Source organism: Oncorhynchus keta, chromosome 27 (genome assembly GCF_023373465.1).
Source record: "Oncorhynchus keta strain PuntledgeMale-10-30-2019 chromosome 27, Oket_V2, whole genome shotgun sequence".
Lineage (NCBI taxonomy): Eukaryota > Metazoa > Chordata > Actinopteri > Salmoniformes > Salmonidae > Oncorhynchus > Oncorhynchus keta.
Window position 1 is genome coordinate 44,653,985 of NC_068447.1, and position 18,637 is coordinate 44,672,621.

The window sequence follows — 18,637 nt, forward strand, 5'->3', positions numbered from 1 at the left end:
TTTGCCAATCACATGGGCCATGACATCCAGCCAAAGACAGGTATGGCCAGTTCTCACTTCATTAGGACTGTAGTGGTTCCATGGATAATGGGAGAGAGAGTGCCATTTCCCTTGATTTTAAGCAATGTTGTGCTGCTTTTGATACGGTAAACCATTCCATTCTTGTGGGCCGGCTAATGAGTATTGGTGTCTCCAATAGACCATCTGCTGTCTCAGCCACTGCCTGTCACCAAGGGAGTACACCAAGGCTCGATCCTAGGTCCCACGCTCTTCTCAATTTACATCAAGAACATAGCTCAGGCAGTAGGAAGCTCTCTCATCCATTTATATGCAGATGATACAGTCTTATACTCAGCTGGCCCCTAACCGGATTTTGTGTTAAACACTCTACAACAAAGCTTTCTTAGTGTCCAACAAGCTTTCTCTTCCCTTAACCTTGTTCTGAACACCTCCAAAACAAAGGTCATGTGGTTTGGTAAGAAGAATACCCCTCTCCCCAAAGGTGTGATTACTACCTCTGAAGGTTTAGAGCTTGAAGTAGTCACCTCATAAAAGTACTTGGGAGTAGGGAGATATGGTACACCGTCTTTCTCTCAGCACTTATCAAAGCTGCAGGCTAAGGTTAAATCTAGACTTGGTTCCCTCTATCGTAATTGCTCCTCTTTCACCCCCAGCTGCCAAACTAACCCTGACTCAGATGACCATCCTGCCCATCCTAAATTACGGAGACGTAATTTATAGATCGGCAAGTAAGGGTGCCATTACCATTCTGCCATCAGATTTGCCACCAATGCTCCTTATAGGACACGACACTGCCCTCTATACTCCTCTGAAAACTGGCCATCTATGTATACCCGTCGCAAAACCCTGGTTGATGCTTATTTATAAAACCCTCTTAGGCATCACTCCCCCCTATCTGAGAAACCTACTGCAGCCCTCATCCTACATCCTACAACACCCGTTCTGCCAGTCACATTCTGTTAAAGATACCCGAAGCACACACACTCCTCTTTTCAGTGCGATGCAGCTAGCGATTGGAACGAGCTGCTAAAAACATTCAAACTGGACAGTTTTATCTTTTCAGTTTTAGACTCAGTCGTGGACACTCGTACTGACAGTTGTGGCTGCTTCGCGGGATGTATTGTTGTCTCTACCTTCTTGCCCTTTGTGTTGCCAAATAATGTCTGTACCATGTTTTGTGCTGCTACCATGTTGGGCTTCTGCCATATAGTGTTGCTACCATGTTGTTGTCAAATTAAGTTGCTACCATTCTGTGTTGTCATGTGTTGCTGCCATGCTATGTTGTTGTCTTATAGGTCTCTCTTTATGTACTGTTATGGTGTCTCTATTGTCGTGATGTGTGTTTTGTCCTATATTTGTATTATTATTATTAAATCCCCGCCCCCTCGTCCCCCTCAGAAGGCATTTTGCGTTTTGGTAGGCCGTCATTGTAAATAACATTTTATTTTTAACTGACTTGCCAAGTTCAATAAATCAAATAAAAGACTTACGAGAGACTCTTCTCTAGCCGTCCGCCCGCGGAGCCAATGATCTCCCCCAGAGTGCAGAAGGTCTGACCAAGGAAGTCCTAGTGCAGAGAGCCTGGGGTTAGTCATTTGACACGTCTAACAGCCAGGCAGTTCACAGTACAGTACATACAATGCTTTATCGTACATCCCACATGCCAGGTTGAAAGCTAAGTGATTACAAATCAAATCAAATGTTATTGGTCACGTACACATATTTAGCAGATGTTATTGCGGGTGTTTACGAAATACTTGTGTCCCTAGCTCCAACAGTGTAGAAGTAACTAACAAGTCACAACAATACACACACATCTAAAAGTAAAAGAATGGAATGAAGAAATATAGAAATATTAGAACGAGCAATGTCGGAGTGGCATTGACTAAAATACAGTAGAATACAGTATATGCGTACATATCATATACAAAGTGGCTGAAGACATTGCAAACTATTGTGACACTGAAAACTAAACAATTAAACATGGGCATACAGTGTGTTATCAGAAAGGTTCAAATAATACAATCTAGCAGGTGTATCTTATAAACCCGATACATCTCATTGTCCAAAGTAGTTTTTTTTTACCAAGCTAACATTTCAAGCTGGTGTTCCATCTGTCCACACAACACAGAGAAGCAGATGAGGACATTGAGAAGCACAGACATGGCAAGGCACATAAAATCACCGGCACAAGAACAACAACAGAGCTCTGTGTGTGAGTTCGCTCTCTGATACACTACATTATGCTGTTTCAAAAAGCAACTAGCCTACGGCAGCTTTGGCTTTGAAGTCGTCTCTCAAAGTGCTTTAGCTGAGCATTTGATTTAATGGGATGGCTTAATGATACTATGGTTGATACTATGGTTGATTGGAACAAAAAAAACACAGATATTGGACAAGTGACAGCAGAAGTACCTCAAAAACACACCACTCTCACATCATGAACGGCTGTCTCTAAATGCAAATAAGGAGACGATACATAACATGGCATAATGACTGACATTGCAGCTGTGTATGTATTTACTATTTGCATCAATACTAACCTTCTGCGCTCCAGTATTTTGTTGAGCAGAAAGGAAATAGAACACAGAGGTCAAATCTAGAATATTGTACACTATTGTATTCATACAAATACAACAAGCTTCCTTCTGATAATTATCCTTCCTCTGTACTGTCAGTATTGAGTCACGATGGCATAAATTGACAACATAACATTAACAGCGTGTTTTATACTGTGGGGGAGGGGGACACTTACAAATTTGGAAATATTTGAACTTCTGGAGTCCACATTGTATCTGCAAGAAACCAAACACAGTTAGGTATAAATCACTTAAAATGACAAAATCCGTGTGAATAACCAGTGAGCTAGGGAAGTATGTCCTTACCTATCAGTTTAGGTATTGGATACTGTACGTGTCGTCCTGAACTAAATGAGCAAATCAAATTATCTCTAAATTAACCTTAACATTTCACAGGGACGTTTCTGCATGAAGAAGGGATACACAGTAGAGGGGCTGAGGATATTCTCTTTGGTTAAGTCCCACATGGTACCCTATTCCCTTTATAGTGCACTACATTTGACCTGAGTCCATAGGACTGTGGCCAAAAGTAGTGCACTATACTTGGAATAGAATGCAATTTGGGATGCAGACCTTGTCTCCCAACACGAGAACATCCATTGACTGTTGGACTAGTCAACATCCATTGAATGTTCATGAATCCTATTCACTGTGGATATGAAGCCAATCCTCCACCTCGGGCTCCGGGCTTCGATGCTTGCTTAACCATTCCCTAGCTCAAACTCGCTTGTTTTCATTGGTTCAATGGTATAGAACATTATTGAGTGCCATCATTTGGGAGTTATCTGTTTGCCTGTTTGCCTGACTGTTATGCTGGAGTAGTGTCACGACTTCCGCTGAAGTCGGCTCCTCTCCTTGTTCGGGCGGCGATCGGCGGTCGACGTCACCGGCACCGGCTTTCTATCCATCTCCGCTCCATTTTTCATTTATCCATTTGTTTTGTCTTGTTCCCTGCACACCTGGTTTTCATTCCCCAATCACACTACATGTATTTACTCCTCTGTTCCCCCTCATGTCTTAGTGTGAGATTGTTTTGTTACGTGTCTATGTTGACGCGCTTTACTGGTATGCGTTTATTCCGTGTTTTATTTCACGAGGTATGTTTAGTTGTTTGTACATAATTATTGTGACTGTGTGCGCGTTTTTCACTTTTGACAATTGGCTGGAGGTTTCGACGCAGTGGCGTCCGTCCGTCTGTTGGTTTCTCCTGCCTAAATAAAGTGTGCGCCTGTTCACAACTCTCTGCTCTCCTGCACCTGACTCCGCTCCCAGTACGCACACCATTGACAAGTAGACTGATTGATTATTTGCCCTTTGTTAATTAAAAATGAATATTGACCCTGTTAACACCTGAGTTACACTGATTGTTTGTAAGAACTTTGTCACAGCGCAGAACAAATTGTTTTTCCATGGCATATAATCAGACATTTCAAATTCATACAATGTCATTACATATACACTACCATTCAAAAGTTTGGAGTCACTTAGAAATGTCCTTGTTTTTGAAAGAAAAGCTCACTTTTTGTCCATTAAAAAAACATCAAATTGATCAGAAATACAGTTAATACATTGTTAATGTTGTAAATGACTATTGTAGCTGGAAATGGCAGATTTTTAAAGGAATATCTACATAGGAGTACAGCGGTCCATTATCAGCAACCATCACTCATGTGTTCCAATGGCATGTTGGGTTAGCTAATCCAAGTGTATCCTTTTAAAAGGCTAATTGATCATTAGAAAACCCTTTTTCAATTATGTTAGCAGAGCTGAAAAATGTTGTCCTAATTAAAGAAGCAATAAAACTGTCCGCCTTTAGACTAGTTGAGTATCTGGAGCATCAGCATCTGTGGGTTCGAATACAGACTCAAAATGGCCAGAAACAAAGGACTTTCTTCTGAAACTCGTCAGTCTATTCTTGTTCTGAGAAATGAAGGCTATTCCATGCGAGAAATTGCCAAGAAACTGAAGATCTCGTACAATGCTGTGTACTACTCCCTTCACAGAACACTACAAACTGTCTCGAACCAGAATCGAAAGAGGAGTGGGAGGCCCCGGTGCACAACTGAGCTAAAGGACAAGTACATTAGAGTGTCTAGTTTGAGAAACAGATGCCTCACAAGTCCTCAACTGGCAGCTTCATTAAATAGTACCTGCAAAACACCAGTTTCAACTTTATCCTTGAAGAGGCGACTCCGGGATGCTGGACTTCTAGGCAGAATTGCAAAAAAAGCCATCTCTTTCCAGTTTCTGTGTTCTTTTGCCCAATCTTAATCTTTTCTTTATATTGGCCAGTCTGAGATATGGCTTTTTCTTTGCAATTGAAGAATAGTGGGACAACATTCCGCAGGCCACAATCATCAACCTGATAAACTCTATGCGAAGGAGATGTGTCGCGCTGCATGAGGCAAATGGTGGTCACACCAGATATTGACTGGTTTCCTTTTTTTTTAAGGCACAGTATTTGTGATGGAAAAAAAGCATATAGTGGCCTGAAAAAATATGTGAACTCTTTGGAAATATCTGGATTTCTCCATGAATTGGTCATACAATTTGATATGATCTTCATCTAGGTCACAACAATAGACAAACACAGTCTGCTTAAACTAATAACACACAAACAATTATACACTTTCATGTCTTTATTGAACACATCGTGGAAACATTCACAGGGAAGGTGTCATAAGGTGAATGCACCAATTTGTAAGTCGCTCTGGATAAGAGCGTCTGCTAAATGACTTAAATGTAAATGTAAATGTGAAAGAAGTATGTTGAACCCTTTGGCAGCAATAACCTCAACCAAACATTTTCTGTAGTTGCGGATCAGACCTGCACAATGGTCAGAAGGAATTTTGGACCATTCCTCTTTACAAAAATGTTTCAGTTCAGCATTATTCTTGGGATGTCTGGTGTGAACTGCTCTCTTGAGGTCATGCTCAGCATCTCAATCGGGCTAAGGTGAGGACTCTGACTGATACACTCTAGAATTTTATTTTGTTGAAGCCATTCTGTTGTTGATTTACTTCTGTGTTTTGGGTCATTGTCCTGTTGCATCACCCAACTTCTGTTGCGCTTCAGTTGGCGGACAAATAGCCTAACATTGTCCTGCAAAATATCTTGTTAAATTTGGGAAATCATTTTTCCGTTGATGATAGCAAGCTGTTTAGGCCCTGAGGCAGCAAAGCAGCCCCAAACAAACCATGATGCTCCCTCCACCATACTTTACAGTGGGATGAGGTTGATGTTGGTGTGCTATGCCCTTTTTCTCTCCACACATAGTGTTGTGTGTTCCTTCCTAACAAAACTGTAGTTTCATCTGTCCACAGAATATTTTGCCAGTAGTGGTGTGGAACATCCAGGTGCACTTTTGCAAACTTCAGACGTGCAAGGTTTTTTTTGGACAGCAGTGGCTTCTTCCGTGGTGTCCTCACATGAACACCATTCTTGTTTAGTGTTTCACGTATCGTAGACTCGTCAACAGAGATGTTAGCATGTTCCAGAGATTTCTTTAGCTGACACTCTAGGATTCTTCTTAACCTCATTGAGCATTCTGCGCTGTGCTCTTGCAGTCACCTTTGCAGGATAGCCACCCCTAGGGAGAGTAGCAACAGTGCTGAACTTTCTCCATATATAGACAATTTGTCTTACCAAGGACTGATGTACATCAAGGCTTTTAGAGATACTTTTGTAACCCTTTCCAGCTTTATGCAGGTCAACAATTCTTAATCTTAGGTCTTCTGAGATCTCTTTTGTTCGAGACATGGTTCACATCAGGCAAGGCTTCTTGTGAATAGCAAACTCACATTTTGTGAGTGTTTTTTATAGGGCAAGGCAGCTCTAACCAACATCTCCTATCTCGTGTCATTGATTGGACTCCAGGTTAGCTGACTCCTGACTCCAATTAGCTTTTGGAAAGGTTAGCCTAGAGGTTCACATACTTTTTCCAACCTACACTGTGAATGTTTAAATGATGTATTCAATATAGACAAGAAAAATACAATACTTTGTGTGTTATTAGTTTAAGCACACACTGTTTGTCTATTGTTGTGACTTAGATGAAGATCAGATCAAATTTGATGACCAATTGATGCAGGAATCCAGGTAATTCCAAAGGGTTCACATACGTTTTCTTGCCACTGTATCTGTATCCCCAGTCATGGGAAATCCATAGATTCGAGCCTCATTTATTTATTTCAATAGACTGGTTTACTAACGAACTATGACTCAGTAAAATCTTTGAGTTTTTGTCATGTCGCTTTTTATGTTCAGTGTACATAGTGTACATAGCCCTCGAGTTCATTATTGAAGGTGAGAGTGATGCTTTTCAATTGATAGCTATACAAAACTTTCTTTCATGTTGGTAAACAATATTGACATTTTACAACAAACGTGATTGTGGACATGGATAAATTCCAACACAATGATATAATGGCACAGACATTATCCCAAAATGGCATCAGTTTGTCATAGGACCACAGCATATATAATACGGTTCAATTAATGACCAATCATTCTCATCAATATCTTCCTTAAGATCTGTTTCCCATTTTCTCCTTATAGGTTCTGAGCTAACAGGTAGAGATTTAATAACCCTTGATATAACTTGGCAATCAACTTCTTTGGCATAGCAGCTTCTTTTAGTATGGTTTCAATGCTAGATGCTTTAGGTTCATCCAGATTATGTTGAAGCAATGTCAAATTGATTGTTGAAGCAATGTCAAATTGACACATCCTAGATCTGAATGAATGAAATATTCTTATTAAATACTTTTTTCTTTACATAGTTGAATGTGCTGACAACAAAATGACACAAAAATTATCAATGGAAATCAAATTTATCAACCCAAGGAGGTCTGGATTTGGAGTCACACTCAAAATTAAAGTGGAAAACCACACTACAGGCTGATCCAACTTTGATGTAATGTCCTTAAAACAAGTCAAAATGAGGCTCAGTAGTGTGTGTGGCCTCCACGTGCCTGTATGACCTCCCTATAACGCCTGGGCATGCTCCTGATGAGGTGGCGGATGGTCTCCTGAGGGATCTCTGTTGGTGGATGGAGCGAGACATGATGTCCCAGATGTGCTCAATTGGATTCAGGTCTGGGGAACGGGCGGGCCAGTCCATAGCATCAATGCCTTCCTCTTGCAGGAACTGCTGACACACTCCAGCCACATGAGGTCTAGCATTGTCTTGCATTAGGATGAACCCAGGGCCAACCGCACCAGCATATGGTCTCACAAGGGGTCTGAGGATCTCATCTCGGTACCTAATGGCAGTCAGGCTACCTCTGGTGAGCACATGGAGGGCTGTGCGGCCCCCCAAAGAAATGCCACCCCACACCATGACTGACCCACCGCCAAAGCGGTCATTCTGGAGGATGTTGCAGGCAGCAGAACGTTCTCCACGGCGTCTCCAGACTGTCACATCTGTCACATGTGCTCAGTGTGAACCTGCTTTCATCTGTGAAGAGCACAGGGTGCCAGTGGTGAATTTGCCAATCTTGGTGTTCTCTGGCAAATGCCAAATGTGGTTTTGGCTAATATACCTTCTTTTTTTGCTGTGTTATCGTTTGGTATCGTTTTGGTATCGAGAATCATGATGGTATCGAGTATTTCGATATACTAAACCTGGTATCGAAGTCAACATTCTGGTATCGTGACAGCACTAGGGATAGGGGAGTTTCTTGTAAATAACAGATGTTGGCGTTATTCTTTTTCAAAAAAGAAAAATACCTGAATTATTTTTGGCTGGCTGCACAATTCCATTTACATTCTATGTCACACATGTTAACAGTATGTTTGTGTGTGCGCAGAAGTGTTAAACTTCAATTAGGAAAATCTTTCTTTAGGGCCAAATTTTAGCAAACCAAAAAATCGTGACGAAATGCGATTAACAATAGAAATTCATGTTATTAACCGTTTGACAGTCCTAGTAAAGACCCATCCCAATATCATGTTGTGGATAATACTGACGATAAATAAATAGATTAAATAGATTAAAGCTTCAGGCATTCTAAATCAGGGATCTCCAACCTTTTCTAGCATGAGAGCTACTCATTTTTTTCTTCTTTTCAAATAAGCACATTCTTCTCTTCCCAAGGTCTTTAGTGTAAAATAGAAAGTAATGCACTATGTTTTCTGTCAATACACCAAGTAAAATAATGGTTATTAAAAAACTCTAAGTGGGACCTTATAAATGCTGTGATTGCCCCCCCCATGTTATGTTGTACATTTTCCCAAAATACGTTCTCAGTTTTATTTATCCTGTTTTTTTTTATGTTATTTTTTCACACCCCTTACAATTGTTCATAGAGAAACAACGAAAATGGATGTTCTGAGTCCAAGTCAATACTTAAAATCACATCAGAATAAAAAAATGTTAAAGGTCTGGAAGAAAACTAACTTATTTAGTTTTTTTGTGTAATCCCCCTTAATTGTGCATCTAGCGAGTGATGAATGTGCCGTCTCTAATGTGCCGGTTTGGCGATGGTTCTGTATTGCTACTGCTCATTCATGGCAAAGTTTGCAAATAACTAATTATGTACTTCTGCCAGGTAAGCCTACTTTGCAGTTAACATTTAATTGACAAGGTTTTGGGGAAAGAATTTCTGTCAACCAACAAGACAGTTATCACATCAACTGGCTACACATTTAAAATTTAATTTTTGTATTTTTATTTAACTTTTATTTAACTAGGCAACGACACTGGGCCAATTGTGCGCTGCCCTATGGGACTCCCAATCACAGCAGCTTGTGATACAGCCTGGAATCGAACCAGAAAAATACACCACTAATACATACTGATTAGATGAGTATTCAACCCCCTTATGTTAAAATCACTTTTTTTTCTCTAAGAGCAAACCTGGATTGTAAAATATTTGCCAATTACTTAATATTTTTACTCTTCAAATTCTGTCAAGTTTGTTGTTGATCTTTGCTAGACAGCCAAGTCTTGCCATAGATTTTTCAGGTCGATTTAAGTTAAAACTGTAACTAGGCCACTCAGGAACATTCAATGTAGTCTTGGTAAGCAACTACAGTGTATATTTAACCTAGAGGTTTAGGTTATTTTCCTGCTGAAAGGTACATGAGTCTCCCAGTGGCTATTGGAAAGCAGACTGAACAAGGTTTTCTTCAAGGATTTTGCTTGTGCTTAGCTGCATTCCGTTTCTTTTTATGCTGAAAACTCCCCAGTCCTTGGCGATGACAAGCATATCCATAACATGATGCAGCTACCACCATGCTTGAAAACGTTAGGAGTGGTAATCATTAATGAATTTGCCCCAAAAATAATGCTTTATATTAAGTACAAAAGGTTCATGTTTTTGACACATTTTTTGCAGTATTGCTTTAGTGTCGTATTGCAAATATTAGGAATGTTTTGGAATATTTTTATTCTGTACAGACTTCCTTCTTTTTACTCTGTCATTTAGGTTAGTATTGTTAAGTGACGACAATGTTGTTAATCTATCCTCAGTTTTCTCCTATCACAGCCATTAAACTCAGTAATTGTTTTAAAATCACCATTGGCCTAATGGTGAAATCCCTGAGTGGTTTCCTTCCTCTCCACCAACAGTGTTAGGAAGGATGCCTGTATCTTTGTAATGGAGTTAATAACTTCACCATGCTCAAAAGGATATTCATTGTCTGCTTTTTTTTATTTTACCCATCTACAAATAGTTGGTCTTCTGTGCAAGGCATTGGACAGCCTCCCTGGTCTTTGTGGTTGAATCTGTGCTTGAAAATCACTACTCGACTGAGGGACCTTACAGATAATTGTATGTGTGTGGTACAGAGATGAGGTAGTTATTCCAAAATCATGTTAAATGCTATTTTTTTCACAGTGTGTCCATGCAACGTATTATGTGACGAGTTAACCACATTTCTACTCCTGAACTTATTTAGGCTTGCCATAACAAATAGGTTGAATACATAGGTACAGATCGAAATGTACAGTATGGTTACCAGGAGGGAAATGGGGGAAGGGTCATGCTTTTCAGTCCAGGGGAGGTTTTAGTATTTTTAAAAAATCTAGACCAGGGGAGGGTCATGTAATTTGTAATTGATGAAATGTCAATATTTCTCAGTGTTTTAGAATTTGTCCCAGATGTCGCCTCTCATGTCTGATTCTCTGCTGGTTTCACAATATCAAAAGGCTACGAAGTGCATGATCGGAAAAGCACAGAGCAGAATTATATTTCTATCTAACTAGTGTAAATACAACTTGGGCTGCATTACACACTGCAATGGATACTTCAACCCTGAGCTCTGGCCTGCTCTGCTCTTGCTGATCAAAAACTTTTTGGTGTGCTGCTTAAGCAATGGCTGTGCGGTGAAGGGCTACTACGGTGGCAGTTCAGGAGGAGAGTCAAAAGCTCCTTCTGATTATTTATTTTTGATTAGGCCTAGCCTATAGTTTATGTTCCGTTCAGTTTGAAAAGGAGAGCGCAAAGTTGAGATGGAGAACCGGAGGTCAACTATGATAGCTTGCAATAGATAGATATTATTATCTATTATTACAATATATATTATTAAACACAATATGTTTCTTGCCCATTATGTATTTATCAGAGTTATTGACCTCATAATAAAGCCAGATTCGACTAATTTACATTGTGGTACTAAAACTTGAAGCAGCAGCCGGGGCACAATCAATCGGAAATGGACAGCTCATGGTGCTGAAAGTAGGCTAATTCAAGTAAGCATAATTCATTTAAACCGTCTTCCTTTTAATGAGACTTTACAATTAGACTAACAACAATAGTGTCACGACTTCCGCCGAAGTTGGTCCCTCTCCTTGTTCGGCCGTCGACGTCACCGGTTTTCTAGTCACCACCGATCCCATGTTTAATTTTCGATTTGTTTTGTCTTCATTATACACACCTGGTTTCCATTCCATAATCATTGTTCCCTGTTTAACCCTCTGGTTTCCCCCTTGGTTTTGTGCGTGTTTGTTATTGTCAAGTTGTCTCGTTTTGTGACCTGGATTATTTAGTCTCCTTTATGGAATATTGTTTTTGAGTAAAGTAACGGTTATTTCTCGTCTCTGTGTCCTGCGCCTGACTCCGCCTTACCAGCATCACCTAGACATATGACAAATAGGGCTTTGTGTTGGAGTCTATTTCTTCCTATTTAAGAAATAAGATGTAGGCCTACCCGTTTGACAGACGAAATAAGCCTATGGCTGCTCTATCCATAGATTAGCCTACCTCCGTATTAGTGAAGGGCTGTTAAATTAAAATCAAGACTCGAATTGAGGGGGTATGAGAGGGTGCTATAGGCCTAGCTTTTATTAAAGAAACTGGTCAACAAAAAAAAAAGTACAGTACAAAGTAGTACAAAACTAATTTGTTTATATAAAGTGATCTGTAACAGCGCTTTGGTCCGGGATGCTTCATGCTAGAAACAAGCTGTAAAATACCCAGGAATGTCACGTTCTGACCATAGTTCTGTTATTTTAATCTTTGTTTTTCGTATGGTCAGGGCGTGCCTTGGGGTGGGCAGTCTATGTTTGTTTTTCTATGTTGGTTTTTGTGTTCGGCCTAGTTCTCAGAGGCACGTGTCATTAGTTGTCTCTGATTGAGAATCATACTTAGGTAGCCCTGGGTTTCACTTTTGGTTTGTGGGTGTTTGTTTCCGTGTGAGTGTTTGGGCCAAACGGTACTGTTTCGGTATGTATATTTCACGTTTATTATTTTGTTCCAGTGTTCAGTTGTGTTTTTGAATAAATCAATATGGACACTTACCACGCTGCATTTTGGTCTGATCCTTACTCCTCCTCAGACGAAGAGGAGGAAATCCGTTACAAGGAAAGACGTTACTCCGATGCATATGGGGATATCAATGTTTTGTTCTTTGACATTCAGAGGCTGACTTTGCTTTAGAAGTAATCTCATTTTGACACTATCAATTGATTAAGCTATTCACTTTCTGTACAATAGAAGATGTTTAAACCCAGACAGCTTTTAGGGAAAAACTTGTGACCTTTTCACATTGGGTTAAGCCACGTAAGAAGAGTAGCCAGCAGTTAAAGCTTACATTTTTTTCTGTGCCAGTAGGCCTATTCTGTCTGGTGTTGAAAAGTAAAGTACCATGCACGGATTCGTAATGACATCTCAGATTTGAAAACAGGGACAGTTTTGTTGCAAACAAGAAACCGATTTGGCATTGGAGCTCATGCGGTGGGGGAGATCTTTGTGGGCTATACTCAGCCTTGTCTCAGGGTAGTAAGTTGGTGGTAAGTTGGTTGATATCCCTCTAGTGGTGTGGGGGCTGTGCTTTGGCAAAGTGGGTGGAGTTATATCCTGCCTCGTTGGCCCTGTCCGGGGGTATCGTCAGATGGGGACACATGTCCCCTAACCCCCCCCCCATCTCAGTTGCTTGTATCTGTGCTGCAATAGTCTATGTGCCTGGGCTTGGGTCAGTCTGTCCTATCTGGTGTAATTATCCTGTCTTATTTGGTGATGCTCCTTGGTTTGCTGCTCATGTCCCCTCTTGGGCCAACCTTTCAATGTGCTCGTTGGATTGTGGGACCCTGTGTGAAGTTCTCCTGTCCAAATAGTTGTGGTATTACCTTTTCCAGGAATTCTTCCATACCGGTTGTTCCACAACTTTCTGGGAAATGTTGATTTGAATTGCGACTGAAGTCTTCCATCCCGTTTAATCTTTCAGTAATGATGTATTTTTGTTCATCCGCAGTTTTCTTTACACGGTTAACCCAGTTTCGGCCTTCACATTTTGAGGTTCAATCATACAATTATGCAGTTGTATAATTCTGCCACGAGCAGCAATGCAGATATTGAGATGAGCGAGATGTAAGATTTAGCTCTCACACAGCCACACAGTCTAGACGATGTTCAGTTTAGAAAGGAAAAAAAAAACAAAGCCTACTGTATATCGTTGACTACATTAAGGCTATAATGGCACCTAGGTAATCTTTATCTAGATCTGGAATAAGAGGTGGGGTGGCTTACCAGCAAAGCCAAGTGGATGTAATGACAGCACATAATCAATGTGATAAATGAAAAGGCTTGAGCTGGATCTATGATTGGTAAGCCCGTTATGGTGGCTCCCTGAATGACAACCTGTAAGAAGGACTGAGGGACCCTGTGATCTGAAAGAAGAACAAAGAAGCAAAGAAAATGCTTGAAACAGATCATTATTAATTGGACCTATGTATAAATTAAAGGTTTATTTTAGCTTCTAGCCTAGCCAGAATTTTTATATTTTGATCAGATATGAAATTAGAAGATAGAATTGAATACAACACTACAGTATATAATTGAAAAGCATCAATCTGGTGGTTTTTACAAAAGTATACACTTCTAGACACATGATGCCGACAGTGCCTTCTGAAAGTATTCATTGATTTTTCCACATTTTGTTATGTTACATCCTTATTCTAACATGGATTAAATATCATTTTTTCCTCAGCAATCTACACACAAAACCCCCTGAATTACAAAGAGAGAACAGTTTTTTATTATTTGTGCAAATTTATTACAAATAAAAAACAGAAATGCCTTATTTACATAAGTATTCCAGACCCTTTAATATGAGACTCGAAATTGAGCTCAGGTGCATCCTGTTTCCATTGATCATCCTTGAGATGTTTCTACAACTTGATATGAGTCTGCCTGTGATGAATACAATTGATTGGACATGATCTGGAAAGGCATACACCTGTCTATACAAGGTCCCACAGTTGACAGTGCGTCAGAGCAAAAACCAAGCCATGAGGCTGACGAAATTGTTTGTAGAGCACTTAGACAGCTTTGTGTTGAGGCACAGATCTGGAGAAGGGAAAAATGTCTGCAGCATTGAAGGTCCCCAAGAACACAGTAACCTTCATCTTTCTTAAATGAAGAATTGGTCAGGGACAACCCAATATTTACTCTGACACAGCTCGAGGGTCACTGACAGAGCTTTAGAGTTTCTCTGTGGAGATGGGAGAACCTCCCAGAAGGACAACCATCTCTGCAGCACTCCATCTATCAGGCCTTTATGGTAGAGTGGCCAGATGGAAGCCACTCCTAAATAAAAGACACATGACCGCCCACTTGGAGTTTGCTAAAAAATGCACCTAAAGGACTCTCAGACCATGATAAACCAGATTTGATGGTCTGATGAAACCAAGATTGAACTCTAATGCCAATTTTCACATCATGTCTGGAGGAAACCTGGCACCATCCCTACGGTGAAGCATGGCGGTGGCAGCATCATACTGTGCAGATGTTTTTCAGCAGCAGGGACTGGGAGACTAGTCAGGATCGAGGGAAAGATGAATGGAGAAAAGCACAGAAAGATGCTTGATGAAACAGGACAACGACCCTAAGCACACAGCCAATATAATGCAGGAGTGGCTTCGGGACAAGTCTTTGATTGTCCTTGAGTGACCCAGCCAGAACCCGGACTTGAACCCGATCGAACATCTCTGGAGAGATCTGAAAATAGCTGTGCAGCAACACTCCCCATCCAACCTGACAGAGCTTGAGAGGATCTGCAGAGAGGAATCGGAGAAATTCCCCAAATACAGGTGTTCCAAGCTTGTAGCGTCATACCCAAGAAGACTCAAGGCTGTAATCACTGCCAAAGGTGCTTCAACAAAGTACTGAGTAAAGGGTCTGAAGAATTATCAGTCACAGTACCAGTCATATTGCCCTCTTTGGGTACAGCGAGCACCATCCCCTTCTCTCTGCACCATCCCCCTCTCTCTCTTCCCCCTACACCAGGCTCTGTTAGGCAGGTCATAAATTCCCAGAGGAGATTGTTCCTCATGGCCAGACAGTATAGAGAGAGAGTGAGTTTTCATAGAGAGAACAAAGGAACTTCTTTCACCTCACAGAACTTGAGAACTGAACAATATTCATGTTCTGGAGAATGTATAAACGGTTGGTGAAGTAGCCAGCTATGAACTGGTCCGTTTGAGACTCATTAGAGACAATACAGCCACATTACCATAACCCTGTTTATACAAGCCTCAGTTGTGAGGCTTGCATCTAATTGTTGTATAAAATGAATGAGTAAAGATGAAACTATTTGTGAAGTTATGTAAATGTGATTTTAAACTGTTTAATGAAGGGAACTCCAATTGCCTTTGGAGTTTAACTAAATCATAGGCCCACCCTATGAGCACAGACATTGATCTGGCGTCGTGGGACAGCCCCTTTCTGCTCTTCCGAATATAACCCACACCTTGGGAATTTATCTTCAGGCCATGCTTCTCTCAACTACGAGAAGGCTAAGTTTTGAGCCCATTGCTGAATTCTTAACCATACCACGGGGTTAAACTCTGAGACTATCGAACCGACAGAATAAGAACAAATCTTTGATACTAATTGCTAGTCTGCAGCTAGGAATTCGGTACCATTGAACGAGAAGACCGACAACCGCCGAAACATCTATTCTATAACAACATTGCTGAATGTTACTCTGAACTATCTATTCTAACCACGGCAGAGAGAGAGAGGGTGGACAAACTCCAACAGAAACTAACTTTCCAACAGAGATCACGACGACACACTGAGCGTAAATATATATATATTGATTACAATTATTCCCAAATGAGTGAGCATTCATTTGCAAAGGATTAGCATTTCAATTGTTATAATTATCAACTTTGTAGTGTCTTATCTTTCGCGCCCCCCTCAGTCCCTTTGTCTAACAAGCCGCCATGCCGGTTTAGCCCACTAGGGCACATTTCCCTATCATTTCCTTGTAACCATATCTACTTCTACTGTGATTATTTAGTTAGTAAATAAATGATTTAAAACAATTGATGTATGGATGATTCATAGTGAAGACTGGGTTCGTGCAGATAACCAACAATTTACGATGTTTGGAATGAGACTAACGTGAGGTAAAGAATAATTCATTAATTAGAAGACTAATTGATCAGATATTAAAATATCTGAAAGTTATATTCAGAAAATTATAACTTTGTAATCTGAATATTATCCCTGGTGCCCCGACTTCCTAGTTAATTACAGTTACATGATTAAGTTAGTTTAATCATGTAATAATTACAGAGAATTTATTTGATCAAAATAAGACACGACAGGACACACCTATTCATTCCAGTTTTTTTCTTTATGTTCACTGCTTTTCCTTCACTCTGCGGTTCAACTCATCCCAAACCATCTCAATTGGGTTGAGGTCGGGTGATTTTGGAGGCCAGGTCATCTGATGCAGCACTCCATCACTCTCCTTCTTCAAATAGATATGCAAATGTGATATTTCAGTTTATTATTTTACATTTGCAGACATTTCTAAAAACCTGTTTTTGCTTTGTTGTTATGGGGTATTGTGTGTATCAACTATAGAATAATACTGTAACGTAACAAAATGTGGAAAAAGTCAAGGGGCCTGAATACTTTCCGAATGCACTGTATGTGAATGGGGGGGGGGTGATTAGTGTCACAATATTGATGCCTAGAGATACGCTTCACACACATTACGCGTAAGTGAATACATTGCGTTCAATGAGATTGATGCATAGATATGGATAGAGTCGTTGACACATAAGTCAATTGCATTCATGTCTGTCAGTTCTTTCTCTCTCTCTCTCGCTATTCTCTAATAATCTAATCTCTCTCTCTCCATCCCTAATTCTTTTTCTCACCCTTACTTTGCCTCTCTCTCTCTGTCTCTCTCTCTACCTCTTCTTTATCCCACCTCCTCTTCTCTCTTCAACCCCCTTCTTCCATCCCTTTCACCCTCTCTCCCTCCTCTCTCTCTTTCTCCCTCCTGTTTCTCCCTCTCTCTATCTATCTATTCTCTAACTCCCACTCTCCATCTCCGGTTTTGCGACCCCTCAGGCTCTTGCGGTGGGGAGATCTATGTGGGCTATACTCCACCTTTTCTCAAGGTAGTAAGTTGGTGGTCTTTTGATATTCCTCTGGTGGTGTGCTTTGGCAAAGTGGGTGGGGTTATACCCTGTCTGGTTGGCCCTGTCCGGGGGTATCGTTGGACGGGGCCACAGTGTCCCCAGTATCTATGCTGCAATAGTCTATGTGCTGGGGCTTGGGTCAGTCTGTCTTATCTGGTGTCCTGTGTGATCTTATGTATGCTCCCTCTAGTCCTCCAAACTCTTTTTTGCTTTCTCTCTTTCCCCTCCTGGAGGACCTTGGTGCCAGCCCTGGGACCATGCCTGACGACTTCTGGCTGTCCTGTCCCCAGTCCTCCTGGTCATGCTTCTGATCCAGTTTCTGCTTTTCTAAATGCGACTATGGAACCCTGACCTTTAACCGGGCACAGCCAGAAGAGGACTGGCCATCTCTCAGAACCTGGTTCTTCTCTAGATTTCTTCCCAGGCCTTTCCAGTGATCTTTTCTTAGACACCATGCTTCTACATCTGCATTGCTTGCTCTTTGGGGTGTTAGGCTGGGTTTCTGTACAGCACTTTGTGACATCAGCTGATGTAAGAAGGGCTGTATAAATACTGTATGAATACATTTATAAATACATTTAATTGATTATATTTCATTCCCTCCTTCTTTTGTTCCCTCCCCCCTCCACCTCTCTATCTATTCTCTAATCCCCCCTCTCCATTTCTCTCTAAAGGAGGTAGAGCGAGAGAGACAAAGGAAGAAAAAGGGAGGTAGAGAGGAGGAGGGAGGGAGGGAGACAAAAAGAGAGAGAAGAGCGAGGGAGAGGGCGATTAGAGAATAGAGAGTGAGAGAAAACCAACAGACATGAATACAGTTGGCTTATGTGTCAACTACTTGATGCATATGTATGCGTCAATCTTATTGAATGCAAAGTATTCACTTAGGCATCATGTCTCTGATACTTATATTTAGGCGTCAATAGTGAGACACAAATCCCCCCCGTTGAATGCAATGTAATCAACTAAGCATCGTGTCTGTGAAGCCTATCTCTAGGCATCAATAGTGACACTAATCTTTCCCCCATTGAATGCAATGTATTCTCTTAGGCGACATGTATCTGATGCTTATCTCTGGGTCAATATTGTGATACTAATATTCCCCCAATATAATGCAATGTATTAACTTAAGGATCATGTCCGTGATGCCTATCTC

General features: G+C 40.8%; 1 protein-coding gene across 1 annotated transcript in view; it reads right to left on the bottom strand.

Moving 5' to 3' along the window:
- The window catches only part of LOC118360171 (copine-9-like), a 108,703-nt gene that overhangs the window by 50,031 nt on the left and 40,035 nt on the right, over positions 1-18,637 (bottom strand). Inside the window, exons 5-6 of the mRNA XM_035739398.2 lie at positions 2,777-2,816; positions 1,512-1,588 (exon numbers count right to left, since the gene is read on the bottom strand). Coding sequence (XP_035595291.1) covers positions 1,512-1,588; positions 2,777-2,816 — 117 coding nt within the window. The remainder of the gene's footprint in view (positions 1-1,511; positions 1,589-2,776; positions 2,817-18,637) is intronic.